Source organism: Gigantopelta aegis, chromosome 3 (assembly GCF_016097555.1).
Source record: "Gigantopelta aegis isolate Gae_Host chromosome 3, Gae_host_genome, whole genome shotgun sequence".
Taxonomy (NCBI): Eukaryota; Metazoa; Mollusca; class Gastropoda; order Neomphalida; family Peltospiridae; genus Gigantopelta; species Gigantopelta aegis.
The window spans coordinates 25234537-25259217 of NC_054701.1; the positions used below are offsets into that span (position 1 = coordinate 25234537).

General features: G+C 37.6%; 1 protein-coding gene across 4 annotated transcripts; it reads left to right on the forward strand.

Annotated features, from left to right (window-relative positions):
- Positions 1-1718: 1718 nt before the first annotated feature.
- Positions 1719-24131, forward strand: LOC121367752. Of its 4 annotated transcripts, XM_041492100.1 has the most exons (6): positions 1759-1858; positions 9682-9732; positions 11851-11923; positions 16548-16677; positions 18314-18504; positions 23396-24131. In XM_041492100.1, exons 2-6 carry the CDS (start codon positions 9700-9702, stop codon positions 23410-23412), a joined length of 444 nt encoding a protein of 147 aa, XP_041348034.1. In that variant the 5' UTR covers positions 1759-1858; positions 9682-9699; the 3' UTR covers positions 23413-24131. The 4 variants fall into 4 exon arrangements, with proteins under 4 accessions (XP_041348035.1, XP_041348034.1, XP_041348036.1 ...); XM_041492101.1 differs by lacking the exon at positions 9682-9732 and having other exon boundaries at positions 1719-1858; XM_041492102.1 differs by lacking the exon at positions 1759-1858 and having other exon boundaries at positions 9696-9832.
- The last annotated feature ends 550 nt before the right edge of the window (positions 24132-24681 follow it).

Genomic DNA, 24681 nt, shown 5'->3' on the forward strand with positions numbered 1-24681 from the left:
TGTTCCCACTATTTAAAAAACAAAGTTGGACAGGGTTTTGGGTTTTTTTTTTTTAACGATACCACTAGAGTACTTTGTTTCATTATCGGCTACTGGATGTCAAAACCACTATTAAAGCCACACTATCCCCAAGTTTACATGTATAGAGCTCCAATATATATTTGTCTTAATGTGCAGGGCGAGTTACTTACCTTTATTTAGCAAATTTAAAATGGGGGGAAATGTTTTGTGTTTTCGTTGGAAGATCTATTTTGTTACTGATGCAATTACTTCAATAGGGATTTAGTGAGTACGGTAGGTTATACATGTTTGGTTTGTGTGTCCATTTGTTGCACTATTTCGGTTGAGAAACGGTTGAAACGTGGTGCCACAAGTTTTGAATACCAGCTATATATAGGGTATGTAACAATATTCGGACGTAGAAAGAATCACACTTTCTACGTCCCTTCGGACTATCTCCACCCCACCAACGATTACAAATGTCTAAATTTGAGATATTCTTTGAATTTGAAGTTCGAACTCCCAGAAGGGTCGTGCATTTGAGCATTTAGCGTTGGATTACTGAAGTTAGCTTCAACAGATTTGGACCAGTCGTCAAGAGCCAGCTTCGAGGAGGGTCTTCGAGAACCAATGTCAGGGCCGTAGCTAGGATTTTTTGTTTGGGGGGATAACTGAGTAGTTAATAGTCAAAAACTCCTTAAACAGTTAAGAAGAGAATTTTCTTTAAGTTTCTATAATGCTTTCCGGATTTTTTTCTGGGGTGGGGGTGGGGCAATTGCCTCCCTGCTAGCTACGGTCCTGAATGTTAACAAATAACATTTTTGGAAAATGAAGATGACAATTCTGATGTCTTGCAATCGTGTTATAAGTTGTGCAAATGAATGATTAAATAATGGTTAAATTGTTTGGTTAAAATATATAAGCTGCATTCATAATAAATATATAAAAAGACATCCAGGATGATTTTTATGTTAAAACATATAAGGACTGTATATTTTTGGCAATTAACTCTTTTAGATACGGTATACATCTTTCCTAATGTTTGACAATATCTTTCGCTTATCAAAAGAAATTTCTATAGAACTTATCTTGATTTAATTTTTAAATTAGCATTTACTTATAGTCCGTCCCATCCTCCTACAAAAATGTTGGGTTTTTAAAATAATAATTTCAGTTTGATTTGACAAAATAAAAATGTTTTGGAAATAACAAAACTATGCTATTTTTGTGTGCAATTTAGAAAACAACACACTCAGAAATAAATAAGTCTTGTAGTAAATTCCATAGCATGAAAAGATAGGTGTTCAACATGGGCCGGACTATACACCCAATGTCAGGACATTGTCATCATTATTTAGCTTCGTATGCAATCACTTTTAGATATTTCATCGTATTTGCACTTCATAACCTTTTTTGTAGGTTTAAATTACTTCTCTTTTTTCTTTTTTTAATTCGATCAGATGCATTGGTAGGCTAATCATCAAACACGAAGAACCGACACTGCCCTCAATAATCAAAACAGAATAATGTACGAGAGAACTTGTTACAAAAAAAGAGAAGAAGATAAAAAGCAACCAAAATACAGTGAAAATGTGACTTTTCACCGAATATCACTTTTATGGTTTCTGTAGATCTATATATTGCATTGCTACGTATATAATAAATAAGATTGCCAAGTTTATCAACGCTAACTGACGGTACTGAATATCCGGGCATCGTAGTGACGTCATTGCGTTTACAATGAATAGTTATCCCCCTTTTCGTTTTCCTGCTTTTATTGTCTTGTGGTCATTATAGTAAATATTAGCAGCTTATTGGCAAACTTGAGGAAGTTTACAGAGAAACCCTGTATAATAAGGTAGGTTTGAAAAACAAGTGTTTGACAATCACTCGTGACAAATAACCATACAGAATCAATTATATAACAATACGGCGGCTAGGATCGCTCTCTCAGTCAGATTACAAAAAAGAGCAAAAAAAACGGAATTTATTTGGCTTACTTCTACAGGTACCCCCAAACAGCAACCCATAATACAAATACCAGGCCTATAGTTACATACATACAGGGCTGTACCCTCCGGAGGGCGGTAGTTGCCCTCCCCACCCCCCGCCCGAGAATCTCACTTTTTCATCTTTACTCCAGAAAATGGCATACCATCGACGTCCCAAATTGTGTTAACCTAAAGACAAAAACACGAATATGATATTTGCGGAAATACAACAACATTTTCACCTAACGATACGTGAAGCAAAATAGATTGCAATTAATTAACGTAAAAAATCAACAATGTGGACGTAACACAAATCCATTCTAGTAAATAAAAGTTAATTAACACAATTTATACACTAAAATTATTTACAATTGTTATCAATGGATTAGGCCTATGAATACTATTTAATACAGTAGAGGCACACAAATGTAGCATACCTTTTGCAGATCGAATATAATAATTGAAAAAAATTCTAACAATGGCTGTTAAAAATCATAAAAATTAAATGTTTTGGCCTTGTTCATCTTGCACCTGTGAAGTCATATGTAACACGCATCGAATGCTAACTGATCTTTCTTCATTTTAAGTCAATTTCTACGACTCATGTGGACCCGGTATCGGTAATTTTATGGAATAAACAAAAACGACTTAGTAAAATTAATTGTTTAAGGGGTTTGTAAAGTTTTGTATTTAGATACTTACTTGTTTGAACTTTATTGTTAAAGCCGCACACCCTAGTTCCATACAGCAAAAATAAATTATAATTTGGTTAATCTACAAACCTGTAACACACTTAGATCACGTTTTTATCAAATGGAGTGAAAAAGCAGGTTTTATATCGATAAATACCATGGGAATCCCCATGTCCCAATTGCTTGAAATAATTTTGAAAGTTAGTATTCTGATGTCACCGGTAGATGTCGCTCGAAGCACAACAATGCCTACGTCACGACAAATTTCACAGACTTGGGGTGCGTTCGTTTCACCTCTCCTGGACATGTTCCAACTGTTCTGTCCTGGTTGTATCCCTCTCCAGATATCGTAAGACTTAGCAACATTATTGGTTTTAAGGGTTTGTAACGTTTTGTATTGAGACACTTACTTGTCTGAACTTTATTGTTACTGAAAATGTTCACGAACTGTGAAGAAAAATCTAACAAATGAACAACAAATCGGATGTCGAGAAAACAAACCGAACCAAAATGATAACGGTCACGTGATATACCAACGTCTGTGACATTGAAATGGAAATATCCCCTCTAAAAATAGATTGGACCTCGCTTGCTTAACGTTTTTTTCTCGACAACACGTCTTGTGAAAAAATGCAAAAAATGCATTTCGTGTTTTTACAAACATCAGGATTACCAAAAAGCACTTCAGGTGAATGGAAATGTGTATTCTAAATAATAAAATGTAAGTAAAGTGCAATTTTATTTGTGAAAAATGGGGTTTAATAGCGAAAAACAACGCCGTAATGGTTAACAAATAAACGTAACTAGGGTGTGTCCCTTTAATGAAACTGTTCTAGAACTGTGAAGAAAAACCTCACAAATGAATGACAAGCAGACGACAACAAATCAGATGTTAAATGTGCGAAATGTCCACGAGAAAACAAAGTGAACGTAGGGACGTTGACGATACACATATCAGGGTTTAATTTGTATTGTGTTTCATTTGTTTATAAAGTAGTGCCCCCCCCTCCCCCTGGATTTTGATCAGGGTACGGTCCTGATATAAAGAGTTATTATATAATGTTACTCTTAACATATCTGACGTTATTGTTTGGGGATGCCGGTGCTGACTACCACACGGTAGACAAAGATTCCCGCTCTAATACAAAATATAAAAAATAATTTTCGAGTACGAGGGAGCAGTACTTGACACCCCTACAAACTATGCTTGCCCCAGACTAGATAGCCACCTCTCTCCCCCCCCCCCCCCCCCCCCCCTCCCCCTGCATAAATTCCTGTACTCACGCCTAAAGTTCGAATAAATTTTTCTCCTACCTTTATTTTTCTTTAGGTTTTACCCACATTTTGTCCAGACAGAAATCTTGAAAAACCCATTACAATGACACAGATTCCACGTACTAGATGATAACTATTTCACCTATATCGACTTCGCTGAGATTGCATAGGGAAAAAAACCCATGTAATTTTGTGCTGGCTGCCATTTTGCCTTTTTATGGAATACTCTCCAAGAGGGGTGAAAGGATATGACTTAATCTAACATCGTCATAACGTGTTATGACATAAAAACAAAGATGATGAAGTCATATTAATTTTTTTTTAAAGTTTGTTTTGTTTAAATACACCAATAGAACACATTGATTTCATATTAATTATTTCACATACTTCGGAGGCTTTCACTTCTCTTGAAGAGTATTCCATAAAAAAGTAAAATGGCATATGGCAGAAAACTGCATGTATTTTGCCCTATGTGATCTCAACAAAGTCGATATTGGTGATATCATTACTGTAATACAGTCTCATTTGTAGAATCTGTGTCACTGTAGGGGCGGGATGTAGCCCAGTGGTAAAGCATTCGCTTGATGTGTGGTCGGTCTAGGATCGATCCCCGTCGGTGGACCCATTAGGTTATTTCTCGTTCCAGCCAGTGCTCCACAACTGGTGCAACAAAAGCTGTGGTATGTACTCTCATGTCTGTGGGATGGTGCATATAAAAGATCCCTTGCTGCTAATTGAAAAGAGTAGCTTATGAAGTGGCGACAACAGGTTTCCTCTCTCAATATCTGTGTGATTTTTAACCATATGTCTGACGCCATATAACTGTAAATAAAATGTGATGAGTGTGTCGTTAAATAAAACATTTCCTTCCTTTCTGCGTCACTGTAATGGTTTTTTCACAATGTGTCTGGACAAAATTTGGAGGAAATGTAACGGTAAGTAAATGTAGGAGAGTACTAGTAATTTATCGTAGTTGTTAACAATTTGGTTCCAACTTTAGCTTCTAAAAAAGAATAATTTGAGTAATTATTAACACTATGCGCCCCCCCCCCCCCCCCCCCCCCCCCACACACACACACACACACTTTGTGTACACCAGGATATATAAAGACCTTACATCTGTTGGAAAGTTTATGTTAATACTTACATTTATGGTTTTTTAACAAATTCAAGCATTGATACATTATAGTACAATACAGGATCAGGGATTTATCCAGGATTTTTAGCAGGGTCCCATGTCGGATTTAATCATAGGCTACTTTGGATGCTTTTTTTTGTTTTTTTTAAGCCACTGAATTATGCAATACACCAGTGGTAAATAAATGTATCAGAACAGACATAATTTAAAAAAAGTATTTACACATCAAACAGGGATTTTTCAGTGCAATACACCAGTGGTAAATAAATGTATCAGAACAGACATAATTTAAAAAAAGTATTTACACATCAAACGGGGATTTTTCAGTGCCACTTGCTTTTGTGAAGGGTCCTAGGCCATGTATGTTTAGTCCCACAGAACACCTGGATATATCCCTGACAGGGTGACCTCCATTATACTTAATCAAATGTTTGCAATGCAATATTTATGCATTTACTACTAAAATTACACATTCTTTTAAATTAAAAATATATAAATATTTTCATTATGTTATCCATTAAAAGTTACTTTAAATTTTGAAAAACAAAATAAATAAGAGTTTGTTTTGTTTAACAACACCAATAGAGCATATTTATTTATTAATCATCAGCTATTGGATGTCAAACATATGGTCATTTTGACACAGTCATAGATAGAGCAGGAAACCTGCTACATTTTTCCATTAGTAGCGAGGGATCTTTATATGAACCATCCCATAGACACACAGCATTTGATATACCAGTTGTGGTGCACTGGCTGGAACGAGAAATAGCCCAATGGGCCATCCAACGGGAATCGATCCTAGACCGACCATGCATCAGGCGTGTGCTTTACCACTGGGCTACGTCCCACTCCATAAATAAAAAATCCATGCATATACTGATGTGAAGAAATAAGTGTACACTTTGTAATGCAAACAATGATTACTAGTATAGGAACATGGTTCATTTATTATGCAATACACCATTGGTAAATTAATGTATCCGAACAGACATAATTTAAAAAAAAGTATTTACATATGGCTTCCTATGTGTTGTTTGTATGTAATCCCTCATTTGTTTCATCAGTATATTTATTTTTATCAATTGTCTGAGTATAAAAAATCAAAGCATTTAGTCATAAAGTAGAAATTAATATATTTAAAGCCATAATAAATTAAATGTTAGATTTTAATTTTCTCCAAAATGGGGATTGGGTAAAATTTTATTTTTAATTTTATATTCATTGGACATTGGAAATAACACACTAACACATGAAGCATCATATATATTTTTTTCAGGACAAAAATGTTTTTCCGTTGGCAAATAAAAAAACAGTCAGGCCGCCTCTACATTACCTTTTTCACTATGGAGCCAGATGGCGACTATTTGTATTTTTATATAGATAATATAAAATGTTTAAGTCTCCAAAAGAAAGAAAAAAAATGTAGAGGACTTGGGGTAGGTCTTCATCCTAACGTAGGTCTTTAAACTCAGGGTAGGTCTTTATCCTCAGGGTAGGTCTTTATCCTCAGGTAGGTCTTTATCCTCAGAGTACATGTAGGTCTTTAAACTCAGAGTAGGTCTTTAAACTCAGGATGAATGGGCATGAAAATCTTGGATTAATTTATTATGGCTTATTAGTTAATAAGTTTTGAAAAGCATTTGACAGGAATCAAAAAGCACGACTAGATTTTTCCAGTCAACATCACCATGGGCTAGGAGATTTTTTTGTCCTGTCATTTCATCAAACTGGCAATTATTTTATGTTTATAAATATTCACATATTAGTGTGAGTAATATTTATAGCTAGCCACATCGAATATCCAGCAGTGATGTTTGCCAATTACAACCCCTGCATGATGTGCCTTTTATCAGTTATTACCACTGGCCTCGGTGGCGCAGTGGTTAAGCCATTGGACTACAGGTTGGTAAGTACAGGGTTCGCAGCTTGGTACCAGCTCCAACCCAGAGTGAGTTCTTAAGGGCTCAATGTAGGTGTAAGGCCACTACACCCTCTTCTCTCTCACTAACCACTAAGCAACTAACAAACCCACTGTCCTGGACAGACAGCCCAGATAGCTGAGGTGTGTACCCAGGAAAGCGAGCTTGAACCTTAATTGGATATAAGCACAAAAATAAGTTGAAATGAAAATTACAACCAGTAAATACACTGATAATTATCAGTCCCCTACCAGTCCAACCGGAGGGGAGTATAGGCTTCATCTTCGTCCTTCTGTCTGTCTGTCTCTCAGTCTGTCCTACATACAGTTTTCCAGGTTTTTTTTTGCAATGCTTCAAGACATGGAGCAGAAATTTTGTATATAAATTACAGTTACAGATCAAATTGTATTTTAATGGGGAATTTACTTATTTATAACCAGATCAAGTTGGACTTTCATCCATGACTGGGGCAGGATGTAGCCCAATGGTAAAGTGCATGCCTGATGTGCGGTCGGGCTAGGATCGATCCCTGTCGGTGGGCCCATTGGGCTATATCTCGTTCCAGCCAGTGTACCACAACTGTTACTGGTATATCACAGGCCATGGTATGTGCTATCCTGTCCATGGGATAGTGGATATAAAAGATCTCTTGCTACTAATCGAAAAATGTGGTGGGTTTCCTCTCCATGACTGTGTCAAAATGACTACATGTTTGACATCCAGTAGCGGATGATTAATAAATCAATGTTTTCTAGTGGTGGCATTAAACAAAACAAACTCCTTCATCCATGCAAATTTGTTCAAGGGCCATAACTGTCAAAAATGGGATTTATCCATGTTTCACATAGTTATGGCCCTTGAACTTAGATAATATGAACATTTGTGGGGCTATAGGGGACATGTATTGATTTATCCATGTTTTACATAGTTCCCAAACAAAAATGCATGCTTGCGGCTAGGTAGTCACAAGGTTGTTACAAGGTAGTACAAGCAATGCAAGTTATTTGCAAGCTAACATTTAGCTCGCGTAAGGTAGTCAGTAATTCTGCAAGCTTGTCGCATGCATGTTTTCATTCGTACAAGCATGCGCAAGCTTGCTGCATGCATATCTTCAACTGTGCAAGCTTCCCGCAAGCATGTTTTCATTTTTGCAAGCTTGCTGCATGCATATCTTCAACTGTGCAAGCTTCCCGCAAGCATGTTTTCAGTTTTGCAAGCTTGCTGCATGCATATCTTCAACTGTGCAAGCTTCCCGCAAGCATGTTTTCAGTTTTGCAAGCTTGCTGCATGCATATCTACACTTGTGGAAGCTTGTGCAAGGCTTAGTTTGTGTAGTTGAATTTGAACAGAAAAAGCTAAGTCCAAATCATTTTCATGGTAATTGTTTTGTAAGTTCATAACTTTATCAAATTCAGTGGGAACAGTGGCTAAACAACCAAACATACATGTAACAGATTTAGATAGTATTTACAATAATAATTAAAACAAAATTAATATTAATACATACGTATGATAATGTAATATGGTTAAAACAGGATCATCATGTAATTATTGGATTTTCAATAGCTCCGAAAATAACATACATGTATGCATGGCCATGAGAGGATATGACTTGGGTCATGTTTAGTTCAAATTAGCCTGGTGGAATTTTAGAAGATGTTGAAAATGTTTGAGCCAATCAGAAGCCAGGGTGGCCATCTTGGATTTTGAATTGGCCTGAAAAATAACAATACTTGGTCACGGCCATGAGAGGATAATTTGGAATAGATTTGGTTGAAATCTGCTTGTACGTGGACCATGAGAAGTCGAAAACAATCTTGGATTTTGAAACTTCCCCAAAAATAACAATTCTTGGTAAGTGCCATGAGAGGATTACTTGGACCGAATTTGATTGAAACCTGACTGGTGGAACTTAAGAACTAAAAGGTCTAAGTTAATCAGAGGCCAGGGCCGGTGGCCATCTTGGTTTTTTTCTAATCAGCCCCACAAAATAACAACACTTAGTAAGTCATGAGAGAATCATTTTGACTAAGTTTGATTGAAACCTGCCTGGTGGACCTTGAGAAAAAGCCCCCCCCCCCCCCCCCCCCAAAAAAAAATGTCTGTCAATCAGAGTCCATGCAGGGCGGCCATCTTGGATTTTAAATCTGCCGGAAAAATAACAAACTTGGTCATGGCCATGAGAGGATCATTAGGAATACATATGGTTGAAATTTGCATGATGGAACTTTAGAAAAAGTTAAAAATATCTCAGTTATTCAGATGTCAGGGCGGCCATCTTGGAACTTTTACGGCCTGAAAAATAACAACACTTGGTCAGGTCTATAAGAGGATCATTTGGACCAAGTTTGGTTGAATCCTGCTTGGTGGAACAGAAGAAGCGAAAACAAGAAGAAACAAACAAATGACTTTACACCACTGTATGGATCTCCAGCCAGTGGAGGAATATAACCTAAAACAAGTAGAAGAAGAAGAATATAGGATCAGGAGCTTTTTAGCATATCAGCATATTAGTTTAGTCAAGACTACACCACATACATGGAACATGTCTATCATACAGGAAAACTTATTTTGTAAGTATCTGACTACATGTAGCATCTATGTTTTTTGTTTTAACAGTTCATGTTTTTCACTTTAAAACTGATCATTGTTGGGTTTTTCAGAATTAGACAAGATGCAAGATGGCTGCCGCTGATGATGGTGCAAGCTTGCAGGTAGCTTGTTGCAAGCTTGCGGGAAGCTTGTCGCAAGCTTGCAAGAAGCTTGTCGCAAGCGTGCAGGTAGCTCGTAAGCTTGCGGGAAGAGCGTTTCAAGGTTGTAAAAAATATTCCAAATACTAGCTTAAACTGAACAAGCTTGCGGGAAGCTTGTCGCAAGCTTGCAAGAAGCTCGTCGCAAGCATGCGGGTAGCTCGTCACAAGCTTGCGGGAAGCTCGGCGCAAGCTTGCAAGAAGCTCAGCGCAAGCTTGCAAGAAGCTCGGCGCAAGCGTGTGAGCAGCTCGTCGCAAGCGTGCGGGCAGCTCGTCGCAAGCTTGCGGGCAGCTCAACACAAGCATGTGGGAAGCTCGTCGCAATCTTGCGGGTAGCTCGTCGCAAGTATGCGGGAAGCTTGTCGCAAGGTTGTAAAAAGGTTCCAAATACTAGCTTAAACTGAACAAGCTTGCGAAAAGCTCGTCACAAGCGTGCGGGAAGCTCGTAACAAGCTTGCAGGAAGCTCGTCGCAAGCGTGCAGGTAGCTCGTCGCAAGCTTGCGGGAAGCTTGTCGCAAGCGTGCGGGAAGCTTGCAAGATGCTAGTTGCAAGCATGCAACAAGCTGGTCGCATGGTTGTAAAAAGGTTCCAAATACTAGCTTGAAATGCGGTAGTTACTACTGTGTAAGATATGCTTGTACAACCTAGCTTGTCGCAAAGTACCAGCTTTTTAATAAGCTTGCAATTTTTGTTTGGGTTATGGCCCTTGAACTTAGATAATATGAACATTTGTGGGGCTATAGGGGACATGTATTGAGTTATCCATGTTTTACATAGTTATGTCCCTTGAACTTAGATAATATGAACTTAGATAATATGAACATTTGTGGGGCTATAGGGGACATGCATGTATTGATTTATCCATGTTTCACATAGTTATGGCCTTTGAACATTTGTGGGGCTATATGGGACATGTATTGCTTTAGCAGGACTCACAATGCTTGTTGTTCATTGATTAGTTGCTGCAAACTGATGTTTCATGAAAACATTATTCAGTTGATTTCCAACACTCATAGGGTTTAGGCTGAAGCCCATTTATAATATTAGCAATTTGTCGAAAATGCTGAAAAGTTAAAAGTTTACGCAGCTGCAAATCATGTATGAAGGTGGGATCAAGCTCAGTCGGTAGAGCGTTCGCCTGAGGTGCTAGCATTGTTGGATCAAATCTCTCAGTGGACCCATTCTCTGACTAGGTGTTTTCCTGTTTCAACCAGTGCACCACGACTGGTATATGAAAGGCTGTGGTATGTGATGTCCTGACTAGGAAAATGCATATAACAGATCCCTTGCTACTAACGGGAAAATGTAGCAGGTTTTCTCTCTCAAGACTATATTTCAGAATTACTAAAATGTGTGACATCCAATAGCCGATGATTAATATATAATCAAACTGAAATTATTTACAAAAAAACCAACAAACATTTTTGTAGGAGGATGGGATGGACTATATGTCCCCTTCCCCACGTGCTATATTATGTTTGGTTTTTTCAATGTATTTCCGGGCATGCATGACTATCCAGTCTAGACTTCATCTACATAATTTCCTGCACACGCGCCTTTTGTCACTACTCCACTCCACTCCACTACTCCACGATTCAGTAGTAACAAAGGGGCTTTGTTGCAAGTGACTGGAGCTTGAACGTGCCGGAAGTAATTTAGTGGCTGATCGGGCTGCTCAGCGCTATGCAAATCAAGGGCAGATAAGTATGTTTCTAATAGAGGCTATATGCACTATCCTATATACATGACAGCACATACCACGGCCTTTGATATATCAGTAGTGGTGCACTGGCTGGAATGAGAAATAGTACAGACCGATCGATCCCAAAATGACCACACATCAAGTGAGCACTTTACCACTGGAGTACGTCCCGCCCAATTTGCTAAGAATTCAAGTTTTATTTAGCCAAACAGTAAAAATGACAGTACATGATTCTGTAAACGATAGAGGATTTTTTAATTAGCTTTTTGAAAAATTAATAGTGAATAGGGATGATACTTCAATTCAACAGCTACTCTAATTCACATTTGGCGATTTGGCAAGTGACAGCTTAAACCCTGTGGTATAATGGTTTATTTCAGGGGGACACCAGTCGACTTAGAATGGATGAACATCTGGTGCTTTACGGACTTCTACTCACTTCTCTTATTTCAGGTATGTCAGTCAAGATAATTAACTTCAAAACTCCAGCATTATATTGAACACATTGTGAACAGCTATATTCAGACACAAACACACACACAAACACCAACACACACACAAACACACCAACACACACACACACACAAACACACACACACACATACACCAGCACACACGCACACATCCCAACACACACACACACCCCAACACACACACACCAGCACACACACACGCATACAAACACACGCCAACACAGACACACCAACAAACACACAGACACACACACACACATACACCAGCACACACACACCAAGACACACACATCCCAACACACACACATATACCAACACACACACCAGCACACACACACACACACGCACACCAACACATATACACACACCAGCACACACACACACACCTGCACACACACACACCTGCACACACACACACACACCAACACACACCAACACACACCAGCACACACACACCTACACACACACCAGTACACACACACCAACACATACACACACATACGTACACACACACACACATATACACACACATACACACACACACACACACACACACACACACACACAGCACACACACACACCCTGGTACACATACACACTAGCACACATACACACCAGTACACACACACTCACATACATACACACACCAGCACACACACACACCAGTGCACACACACACATACACACACACACACCAGCATGCACATACACACACACACCAGCACTCAAACACACACACACCAGCACACACACACACCAGCACACACACACCAGCACACACACACACCAGCACACACGCACACACACACATACACCAGCGCGCACACACACACACACACACACCAGCACACACACACCAACACATACACACACATACGTACACACACACACACATATACACACATACACACACACACATACACACGCACACACACACACACACCAGCACACACACACCCTGGTACACATACACACTAGCACACATACACACCAGTACACACACACTCACATACATACACACACCAGCACACACACACACCAGTGCACACACACACATACACACACACACACACCAGCATGCACATACACACACACACCAGCACTCAAACACACACACACCAGCACACACACACACCAGCACACACACACCAGCACACACACACACCAGCACACACGCACACACACACATACACCAGCGCACACACACACACACACACACACACCAGCACACACACAAACACACACCAGCGTGGATGGAAAAGATGACAGTAACCAGTTATTTTATTTATCCTAGTTGGAAGGAATTTGACTTTGGGACTATGAAGAGGGTGGGTGTGGGAGGGGTGTTCCTGCTTGAAACAATTTCAAAGATATCTACTTTTGGTCGAGTCAACAACAGAAAGAACTTGTATTATAATGTTCACTAAACTTCAACAATTGGTGAAAGTGGGAATTTTTATTTGTTTTAAGGAAATTAAAACTTTAAAAACATTTAAGAACTGAACGTTATATTTTATATCATACAACTGTTTTACACACTGTATGAACGTCAACAGTTTAAGAGATATCCATATGGAGTTTTTAGATTTGCGGGTGTTATTGTCTATTTGATCCTGCAAATGTCATTATGTCCATTGTAAACTGAATTGTTTTTCTATGGAACTAACTGTATATTTTGTATTTCCTGACAAAAATACCTGGCTACAAACTAACTGTAGACCCTTGAATCGTCAACAAATCCTTGCTACACCAATGGCAAAAAACGTGAGATGAATACAGTTTTAAACGGTATGCAAGATAAATGGTATCAAACTAACACAATAGCTGGAGACACGAGTATAGAATTATTTTTCTTACATATCTTTATCTTTAAAATACAGGTTTAAGAGAAATATTTAAAAAATTGTTTTGTTTAACGACACCACTAGAGCACATTGATTAATTAATCATAGGCTATTGGATGTTAAAATTTAGTAATCACAGGAAACCCGCTACATTGTTCTTAATGCAGCAAGGGATCTTTTGTATGCACTTTCCCACATACAGGAAAGCACATACCACGGCCTTTGACCAGTTGTGGTGCACTGGTTGGAATGAGAATAAACCAATCAGTTGATGTGATCCATCGAGGCACTTCGATCATGCGACGTAAAGACCTCAGGCGAACACTCAACAAGAGAAATTAAAGTGACAAACCTTAGGTTTTTTTAACACTACGATGCAATTTTCACTATTAAAGTAATTTTTGATCATTTAAATTACATTTTATTATTTAGAACGGTCACTTTTATATACCTAAAGTGGTTGTTGTTATCTGGGATGTGGTCATCCAGGTTTTAGTAAAATCCCCAAATACATTTTTCATAATTCTAAAAATGCACATCTGAGAAATAATGGTTATTGAGACAATCTCAGAGGTGGATCGGGGGGTGGGTGGGGGAAATTTTGTGATAGTTATAATTATATTATATATTAATTTTCATTTTTTATGCCCCCCCCCCAAACCTCCCCCAAAGTACCCTTGGCATTCCACCTCATGTCACTGCCCTCCCCCCCCCCTCCCCCCAATTGGATTTTCTGGATCCGCCACTGTATCTAGTTATTTTTTGATGGTATTTCCATGTTTAAACATCACAAACTTTAGCTTCTCTCTGTTATAACCGTATACAAATGTGTTGCAGGTTTGTAGATTAACTAAACTTAGTGTCCATTTATACGGGCTGAAACTAGGGCCTGCTCCTTTAAAACTTATTTTGAACCAAATTATATACAGCGCTCGCGTTTACGTAATATTATACACTGTTGACTTACAAATACGTCATCTGACAACAGAAATAGACGTGTGTAGCCTTAATCTCAGATAGTGGTTGGTTTGGATTGATATTTAAGAAGTCAATCAGATGTCTTTAAATTGATATCCAGCGTGTATCATATCTTCGTGTGATAACATCTTATGCTGTTGCCTAAAATATTTTACGCAGTGGTACGCTTGGTGATTACTGTAAAGAATTCACATTTGTTTAGTGCATTTGGCACTGTTCTTTTGCCATTCTTAGTTATTATAGTTAGGTCTATAAACCTTCGGACTACTGAACCTTCGGACTATTGAACCTTCAGTCTCAGACTATTGGACCTTCAGACCATTGAACCTTCGTACTATTGAACCTTTGGACCATTGCACCTTAAGGATATAGAGCTGTAACCTCATACATTTTGTGTCTCAGTTCAAAACCAGTGTCATTTAAAGCCTGAATTGTCACTGTCACTCACAGTGCAGACAATATATCACGTGATAGCATTTTAACCAATCCAGCCGCCTATTACAAAAACAGTAATTATAAAATGGAATTATTTTAAAATAAACCTGAAATACATAATTAAAAAATAATTAATGAAATGAACTGTTTTATTTAACAACTTTACCATATTCCACAGATCCACACTTGTTGAATGTCTTGTCACCTACAATATCTTTACCCCAAAACAAATATAGTTCTTAAATAGCGTCAATTTATATCTTATTTTTAAAATAAAATTTGTTGACAGAACAGTTTTTAAAAGTGAAAACCATCAACTAGAAATAAAAGAAAATGTAACTGAACAATACAGCATCCCTTTGCAGATCATAACTAGTGTATAAGTAGGTCCATTCCAAAAAGCTATATTTTTGGTCAGTGATTTAGGATTGAATGACAATAGTGTGGAATTGGATGTTGCATGGCTCGAAATAGAAGCCTGCAAAAAGCAAAGAGCAGTCCTTTTTTTAGACTTACCAGAACAGAACCTCACCTGATAAAATCACCTATTTTTGAAGAGACAGAAAGAAAGAAAGAAAGAAGAAAGGTTTTATTTAACGACACACTCAACACATTTTATTTACGGTTATATGGCGTCAGACATATGGTTAAGGACAACACAGATATTAAGAGAGGAAACCTGCTGTTGCCACTTCATGGGCTACTCTTTTCGATTAGCAGTAAGGGATCTTTTATATGCACCATCCCAGAGACAGAATAGCACATACCACAGCCTTTGATATAACAGTCGTGGTGCACTGGCTGGAGCGAAAAATAGCCCAATGGACCCACCGACGGGGATCGATCCCACACCAACCGCGCATCGAGCGAGTGTTTTGAAGAGACATATGTACAATGATCTTATCTATTTATAGATCATGATACTGTTATATTTTAATTCCTTGACCAATGCTCTAAAATAAATCTCAAAGGTCACCTCACCCCATGCTGTCTTACTCCAACAGGTTTTTTTTTTTTCTTCTTAGCAGGACACATTTCTATAAATTATATAATTACATTCTATATAAAATCAGTTTAAAAGAGCTGTGGAGAAAAGTACAATACAATACAAAAATCAAGGTAAGTATATTTTAAGACTTTGTATAGGAATAAAAATGTTTTAATTTTTTTTTAATTAATGTTGGTGACCGTGACACTATGGATGAGATTTACTAGTATGCTTGCAGTCATTCTTTACTGTTAGTGTAGGGTTGGTGTGACCCTTTATTTCTGTCCATCAGAATATCGTGATTTCAGGATGTATAAGTATGATGACACATTCAGTCTGATGTTTTATCTTGTTTTCAGGCGTTGAAGGCGTCACCTGCATGAAAAGTGAAATACGAAGAGGAGTAGTCAGGAAGACATATTTCGAGTGCGCAAATCATTATCATTGCTGTGGGACAAAGTTAGAAAAAGAGTGCTGCATTAATAAAGGGTATGTTCTGCCTTGTTGAACCATATGCAGCATTTCTGCATTTTGGGTACCATAGGAAATTGAATATTTACAATGTGTGTGTGGAGCTGATAGGCACTATGGGCGTAGGCACTATGGGGATTGGGGGGAGGCTCCTGCAGAAAGAGAATGGGGTAGGTTTAGGGTTAGAGTTAAGAAAATCATACAGTATTACTGTAATGATAAAAGTCATTAAATTTGTCAAAATGTCAACTTAAAAAATAAAATCTGCAAATTGTTTTGGGTATGGCACCATACCCGTTTTACCCTCTGGTAGAAACCCTGTCTACTTTGTTCTATGTATAAACCTGTATGTTTTAGTTCTGAAAGCAGACCATTTGCTTTGGGGGGGCGGGGGGGGGGGGGGTTGTCCAAACCCCAACTAGCATATGCCCCTGAAAGGGTATGTTCTACTTAGATAAAGGGTATGTTCTACTTTGATACAGGATATATATTCTATTTTGATAAAGGGTATATTCTACTTTGATACAGGATATATATTCTATTTTGATAAAGGGTATGTTCTACTTTGATAAAAGGTATGTTCTACTTTGATAAAGGGTACACATGTATGTTCTATGTATAAACCTGTATGTTTTAGTTCTATAAGCAGACCATTTGCTTCAGCGGGGGGGGGGGGTCCGAACCCCACTAGCCTATGCCTCTGAAAGGGTATGTTCTACTTTGATAAAGGGTATGTTATACTTTGATACAGGATTTATATATTCTATTTTGATAATGGGTATGTTCTACTTTGATAAAGGGTATGTTCTACCTTGATAAAGAGTATGTTCTACTTTGACAAAGGGAATTTTCTACTTTGATCAAGGGTATGTTATACTTTGATACAGGATCTATATATATACTATTTTGATAAAGGGTATGTTCTACTTTGATAAAGGGTATGTTCTACTTTGATACAGGATATATATTCTATTTTGATAAAAGGTATGTTCTACTTTGATAAAGGGTATGTTCTAGTTTGATAAAGGGTATGTTCTACTTTGATAAAGGGTATGTTCTACTTTGATACAGGATATATATTCTACTTTGATAAAGGGTATGTTCTACTTTGATAAAGGGTATGTTATACTTTGATACAGGATATATATTCTACTTTGATACAGTATATATATTCTACTTTGATAAAGGGTATGTTATACTTTGATACAGGATATGTTCTACTTTGATAAAGGGTATATTATACTTTGTTACAGGATATATTATGTTCTACTTTGATAAAGGGTATGTTCTACTTTGATAAAGGGTATGTTATACTTTGAAAAAGGGTATGTTCTACTTTAATACAGGATATATATTCTACTTTAATAAAGGGTATATTCTACTTTGATAAAGGGTATGTTATACTTTGATAAAGGGTATGTTATACTTTGATAAAGGGTATGTTATACTTTGTTACAGGATTTATATATTCTATTTTGATAAAGAGTATGTTGTGTACTTTAATAAGAGGTATGAGAAAAGAAGTTTGTTTTGTTTAACGATCCCACTAGATCCTACTGATTTATTAATCATCGGCTAATTTGAAAACAAAAATAGCCTAGTACTTTTTTAAGTCTTTTTTTTTTGTTGGCCTAAAACATTTTTTGTTTTAAAGGCTTCTTGTGGTCATTGGGTCTGCTACTGGAGTGGTATTGATGCTATGTCTTATTGGATATATTGCGTGGAAATCTAGGAAAGAAAAATCTATGAGAAAAGAAGTCCCAGAAGTCCCAACAAAATCTACGAAAAAAGAAGCCCCAGAAGAAGCCCCCCATAAATCTAAGAGAGAAAAGAAACACAGAGCAAGTGGGTATTATCACATCAAGACAGAGATTTTCTATTTAATGTCTTTTACAGCCAAAATCACAACTGAAACATAATCTGTGTATAATATATTTGTTAGTAGTGTGTGTGTGTATGTGTGTGTTTGTCTGTATGTGTGCATGTGTGTATGTATGACATTGTGTGTTTATGTATGTGTGTGTGCATGTGTATGTGTGTGCATGTGTATGTGTGTGCATGCGTGTGTGTGTGTGTGTGTGCATGTGTATATAGTCAGGTGGCTTAGTGACAATTTTTAGGTGTAATGTTACTTGGTGGACAAAAGCGCCAAATTATGTGTGGAGATTCACATGGACCTACTTTGATAAAGGGTGTGTTCAGGATATATATTCTATTTGATAAAGGGTATGTTCTACTTTGATAAGGGTATGTTCTACTTTGATACAGTGTATATTCTACTTTGATAAAGGGTATAGTTCTACTTTGATAAAGGATATATGTTCTACTTTGATAAAGGGTAGTTAGCGATCTACTTTGATACAAGTACTTGATGCCTCTGATACTACTTTGATAAAGGGATATATTCTACTTTGATACAGGATATATATTCTACTTTGATAAAGGGTATGTTACTTTGATATATGTATCTTTTTGATACAGGATACAAATCATGTTCTACTTTGATAAAGGGTATGTTATACTTTGATACAGGATATATTATGTTATACTTTGATAAAGGGTATGTTCTACTTTGAAAAGGGTATGTTCTACTTTGATAAAAGGGTATATGTTTGAAAGATACTTTAATAAAGGAGTATGTGTTGTCTACTTTTGATAAAATATGAGTATCATTCTACTTTGATAGAAGGAGAGAAACTTCACACTGTACATCAGTGTTCTAGATACATGTGTTTTCGCGTTAGATCATGTGAACTATGCTAGGTGGCTGTCTGTCCATATCAGGGTATGAAATTCTACTTCAATCAGAGAAGAGTTTGAGTCTCATATCACTGGGTAATCTCAAAGTCAACACGCAGATTCTCTGCTATCCCCATAGATCAAGCGCATGAACAGGAAAATAAAGTTGTGAAAGGTTCTGGTGGTGTTGTAGGGCTAACTGAAAATCCAACTGCCTTCAGACGTTGGATGTCTGGACCAGAACTTGCCACTCATGAAGCAGTTCGGATATATTCCTGCCTGATGATTTGGACAACCCTACAAATTATGAGCCATCATGAAGAGGGTCTGACAGCACAGAAAAAAACATTCCAACAGGTTGAGTATGTTGTCTTGATAGTCGTAACTGCACAAGTGAGGTCGTAGAGAATACAGTAAGAGGTATCGGTAAAAAAAGGTAGGAGTACGTGAAAACAGTCCTTGTGGATCACACTCGTTTGATCCGATTTAAAAAAATTCACTTTATTCTTTCAAAGCTACATCCAAGGATGGCAGGAAAGTAAAAGTTCTTCAAAAACAATGTTCACTCTTCGGACAGTTATACATCTACAAAACAGGTGACATCAGTGAATTTATTTCATCATACCCTCCTTCCTTGTCTGACTTTGGCAAGCTGAACCTATCAGGTACAAATGCCAGTTGTTGCAATGATCGAAGAAACCAATGCAAACAGAGCCACCTACTTTTGACTGCAAAGTCCTGTATGTGCTGTGATAGTGCACTGCTTACCTGTAACAAATTCAGAACGTTCCATGACTATGCAAAGTTTTCATTCCCTACCTGGAACGACAGTGGTCATTGGGTGGACCTTGTATACTGAAAGAGTCAACCCCAGGGAAAAAACGAGGGAAAGGTGGACAGAAAAGTATCTGGTGACACCAAACTGCCAACCAAACTGGCCATGACTTCCTTCGAGACTCAATATTGAAAGAAACCTGTTTTTGAATTTCTTTCCTCAAAGATGGCAGAGTTCAACTGTCCTGCAGGCAATTCAGTATATGTTACATGGAGAGAATGTTATATGTATTGGGAGTGAGACTGAAATTGTCTAGCTGCAGTCACGAAGAGGCTAACACAAGGATCGTGGTTCACGTGAGACATGCACTGGAAAATGGTTCCAATACTGTCCAAGTGTGCGCCACTGTGGACACAGACGTTGTTGTGTGTCCTGACTGGTATGTTTCATGACCTTTCAGAATTTAAAAATCGAATTTAAACCTCTGGGTAGCCTACGGAATGGGGAAAAATGATACACTTTAAAGTATCAATACTATTTGTGCACGCAATTGGTGAACCTAAATCAAGATCCTTGCCAGTGTTTCAACAGGATGTGATACCACCGTCAGCATTTCGGGGGAAGGGAAAGAAATCAGTCATTCTGGAAGCATGGCATGCATATGATACTATCACAAATGCTTTTCTGCATCTTGCCACATCTTGATTTGGACTCTGAAATGTTTCAGAAGACTGAGCGACTAGTTGTCATAGAAAAGAAGTAATATGACTGATGTAAACAGTGCAAGTCAAGCTGTAGACAAAATCCCACCTACTCAGAATGCACTTTTGCAGCACACAAACAGGGCGCAGTGTACCAGGCTGGCATCTGGGCTAACAGCATGTCAGCTCAACAAAAGCTTCCAAGTCCAGATGGATATGGGTGGAAAAAAGTAGGCAAGTTTTGGGAACCTGTCTGGATAACAATTCCTGAAGCTTCTCGTGCATGCAGAGAATTTGTCAAATGTGATTGTAAATGAAACTGTACAGAAGTGTAGCAAAGCTAATCTCCCTTGCACAGCTCTTTGCCACTGTAAATGTATCAAATCATAGGATGACATTAGATTTCTAAGATTAACCTGAAGATTTCCATGTGATGTTATCCAATGCAACCATATGTGCTGATATTAGCAACTAACTTTGTAGTGTGTAAATTGTTTCAAGATCAAGCTTTGTACAGCAGAATGTGTTCTGTAACACTGTGCCAGAGATCGGTGATGTTCTGTGGTGGCCATATTGAATTGTTTATGCCATCTTGAAAGTGAATAAAATATGCAAGATATTTTGCTCGGAATCAGATTCACTGACCTGAACAAACCCTGATTTGAAACCTCATTTGTCCATCTATGACATTTATAGCCAAGAATATAACATATTTCAGTTTAGGTTTTAGCCATTTTGGATTTTGGCCGCCATCTTGGAAATTCCAAAACAGTCAAGATGGCTCCTAGGCTGAAATGAGTTGATAGGTCCAAATGAAGCACCATACCAAATTTGGTGCTTTTGTCCGCCATGTAACATTAAAGTCGCTAAGCCACCTGACTAATATGTGTGTGTATAGATATATATGTATATATGTGTGCATGTGTGTTTATGCATGCATCTGTGTTGTATTTGTGCATGGATGCTGTGTGTGTGTGTGTGTGTGTGTGTGTGTGCATTAATTATGTGTGTGTCTGTGTGTGTGTGTGTGTGTTTGTGTGTATGTGTCTATGTCTGTGTGTCTGTGTCTGTGTGTACATGTATATAGTCCAAGAGCCAGAGGTGTCGGTCTGTACCATCTGGGGGAGGGAGTGAATGCTCATAGTGCTTTTGATCAAGGCCTACATCTCTAGGGATGGAATCTTTTTGATAGCATTGCAGGACTCACAGCTTTCTGTGTGTATCTATTTGTTTTCTGACCCCACTCACATTTACATGACAGTTGTATTGTTACAGAATTGCTAAAATGGTGACTACATGTATATTAAAAGCATTGTAAAATATTTATCAGGGCAGGCATTTAGGAATGAATGAATGAATGAATGTTTAATGACACCCCAGCACGAAAAATACATCCGCTATTGGGTGTCAAACTATGGTAATGAAAACAAATAAAATGATGATCGACATCAATATAAGAATTCAAGATTTAAAAACTGTGCAAAAATACAAATATCACAGATAGATACTGACTTTTACTTAAAATTTCAATTTTGTGCTGTATTGGCCATTCTCAAAGAGAATGTTACACCCCTGCACCATTTAGGAATACAAAACTTAAGAGGATTGGGAGTTAATGGATTGGCGAATTCTATTATGTTACCAATATTGAAATCCCTCAGGTGGTACCAGTTGGTTAAATTTTGGGTCTATAGGCTCATAGAATAATAGCTGGGTGGATGTTTGGATAGATTATTGAATGTATGGGTGTCTTTTATTTAATACATATTGTGTATAGGGTTTTTGCCAGAGGGTAAAATGGGAATAGCGCCAAACCCAAATATTTTTGCAGAGTTTCTTTTTTTTAAGTTGACAAAATTAATTACTCTTATCATTACTGTATGATTTTCTTAACCCTAACCCTACACTTAAGCCATTTTCTTTCTGGGGGAGCCCCCACCCCACCCCCTGCTGACTGTGGTTGCATTCAATTTCATAGCCCATCAGTAATATTCAACTTCTGGTGCTAGTAATACACGTTGAGAACTAGCCCACTGGTAAACCATTCGCTTGATGTGTGGTCGGTCTAGGATCGATCCCCGTTGGTGGGCCCATTGGGCTATTTCTCGCTCCAGCTAGTGCACCAAGACCGGTATATCAAAGGCCATGGTATGTGTTATCCTGTCTGTGGGATGGTGCATATAAAAGATCCCTTTCTGCTAATCGAAAAGATTAGCCCATGGAGTTGTTAACTAAAACATTTCCTTCCTTCCTCGTAAAACAATGTTCTGAGGTCTTATTACAAATATAACAATGTTGTATATATCTTTTGCTTCTGTCACTTACAACAAAGTGTTTTCTTTCCTCAAAACACATTTCCACATGTCTGTGTAATGCTACCTACAGTAACACTCAAGAAATGTAATTGGATTTTTAGATTTTTAAAAAAAGCATAAGTTATTTTATTAGTATTAGTATTATTGTTTAATGTATTAAAACATGAAGATTTGAAACCACTTTGAACATCTGTTATTTGTTTCAGGTACATCGGCAGTTTAATCAGTGTGTGAATCAAGCCATACAAACATCACCATATTCATTAGTCTGCATACCTCCAGGACTAGAATTATTACTAAAACAGTCAGCATTTATACCAACTCACAATGTCATATACATGTATATGCTACTTGCTTGATATTGTTTCAGTTAATTATGGACTGGAGGTAGTGGGGAAGGTGGTACAGCTGAGCTTGTATTTGTGTATTACTCTTTATTATCATAGCCTAAGGGCATTGGGGAATAAAGAAAAAATAATAAAGTTATGAATATAGTTTTAATCTTTATTTCCATGAAAGTAAATTTTATACATATAATTTTTATACATTTTGATCCTGCTTTGGTTTTGAAGCCATTTTCATTCATTTTTCTTATTTACTGTAAGTAACCGCATTAGAATTGTATGAAAATATTCAAATGAACGTTTCCATAAGTGTTAAAATAAATGTACACGTATACTTTTGATGGGAAAGTGTTGATTTAGTTTCTGTGGTAGTTCATTTCTATCTTACTTGTGTAATGTGGTCAATACCCTCATGGCCATTTGTATGCATTTTGTTTTCTTTCATATAATAAAAATATAGTTATTTTCTTTTTGATCGAGAAACAGCTACATGTATATGACCTGTAAATAGTGATATTGCCTTGTGATGCAATTACCAGCAGAGGTTTTATTGACTGCTAGGATGAGCATACTTCCGAATAAAGTCTGTCTGTCTGTTTTTAATACTTCTATGGAAAATTGACTGTATATGTAATTTGAAATTTAAAACTATATATCTTTACTATTTTGGGAATATTGAATCCCTTTAAGAAACAGAATGATTGTCCAAGGGTCCACATTTAATGTTTGTCTTCTTAACTACAAGTATATTGTTAGTATAAATTATCTCTTTTTCCCTCCAGATTAATAATAGCCATGTGAGTTAGACCATCATTGGATGAAATGCCACTGTATAGTTGCCTTGCTGTCATGTTAATTTGTCTGGCCTCCTTCATGTAAAGCAGTTTGGATTTTGATGTTCACACACAGAATCCGGATACTTGAACGTCAGAATAATGCCAAACTCGACGCAGTATACCGTAGTTGGTACTTCACTGATGGTTGGGCAGGCCTAATGCTAGGCTAAGACGGTCAACTGTCACGACGAAGTTGGCCAACATGACGGTTGCGTTGTAATTTCCCCCAACTCCCCACTTACGATGGGTGTGCTCAGATTAACAAAAAATGGGTTGTACGATGAAAATCGAGTTGTAAGAGTGCCCAGACTA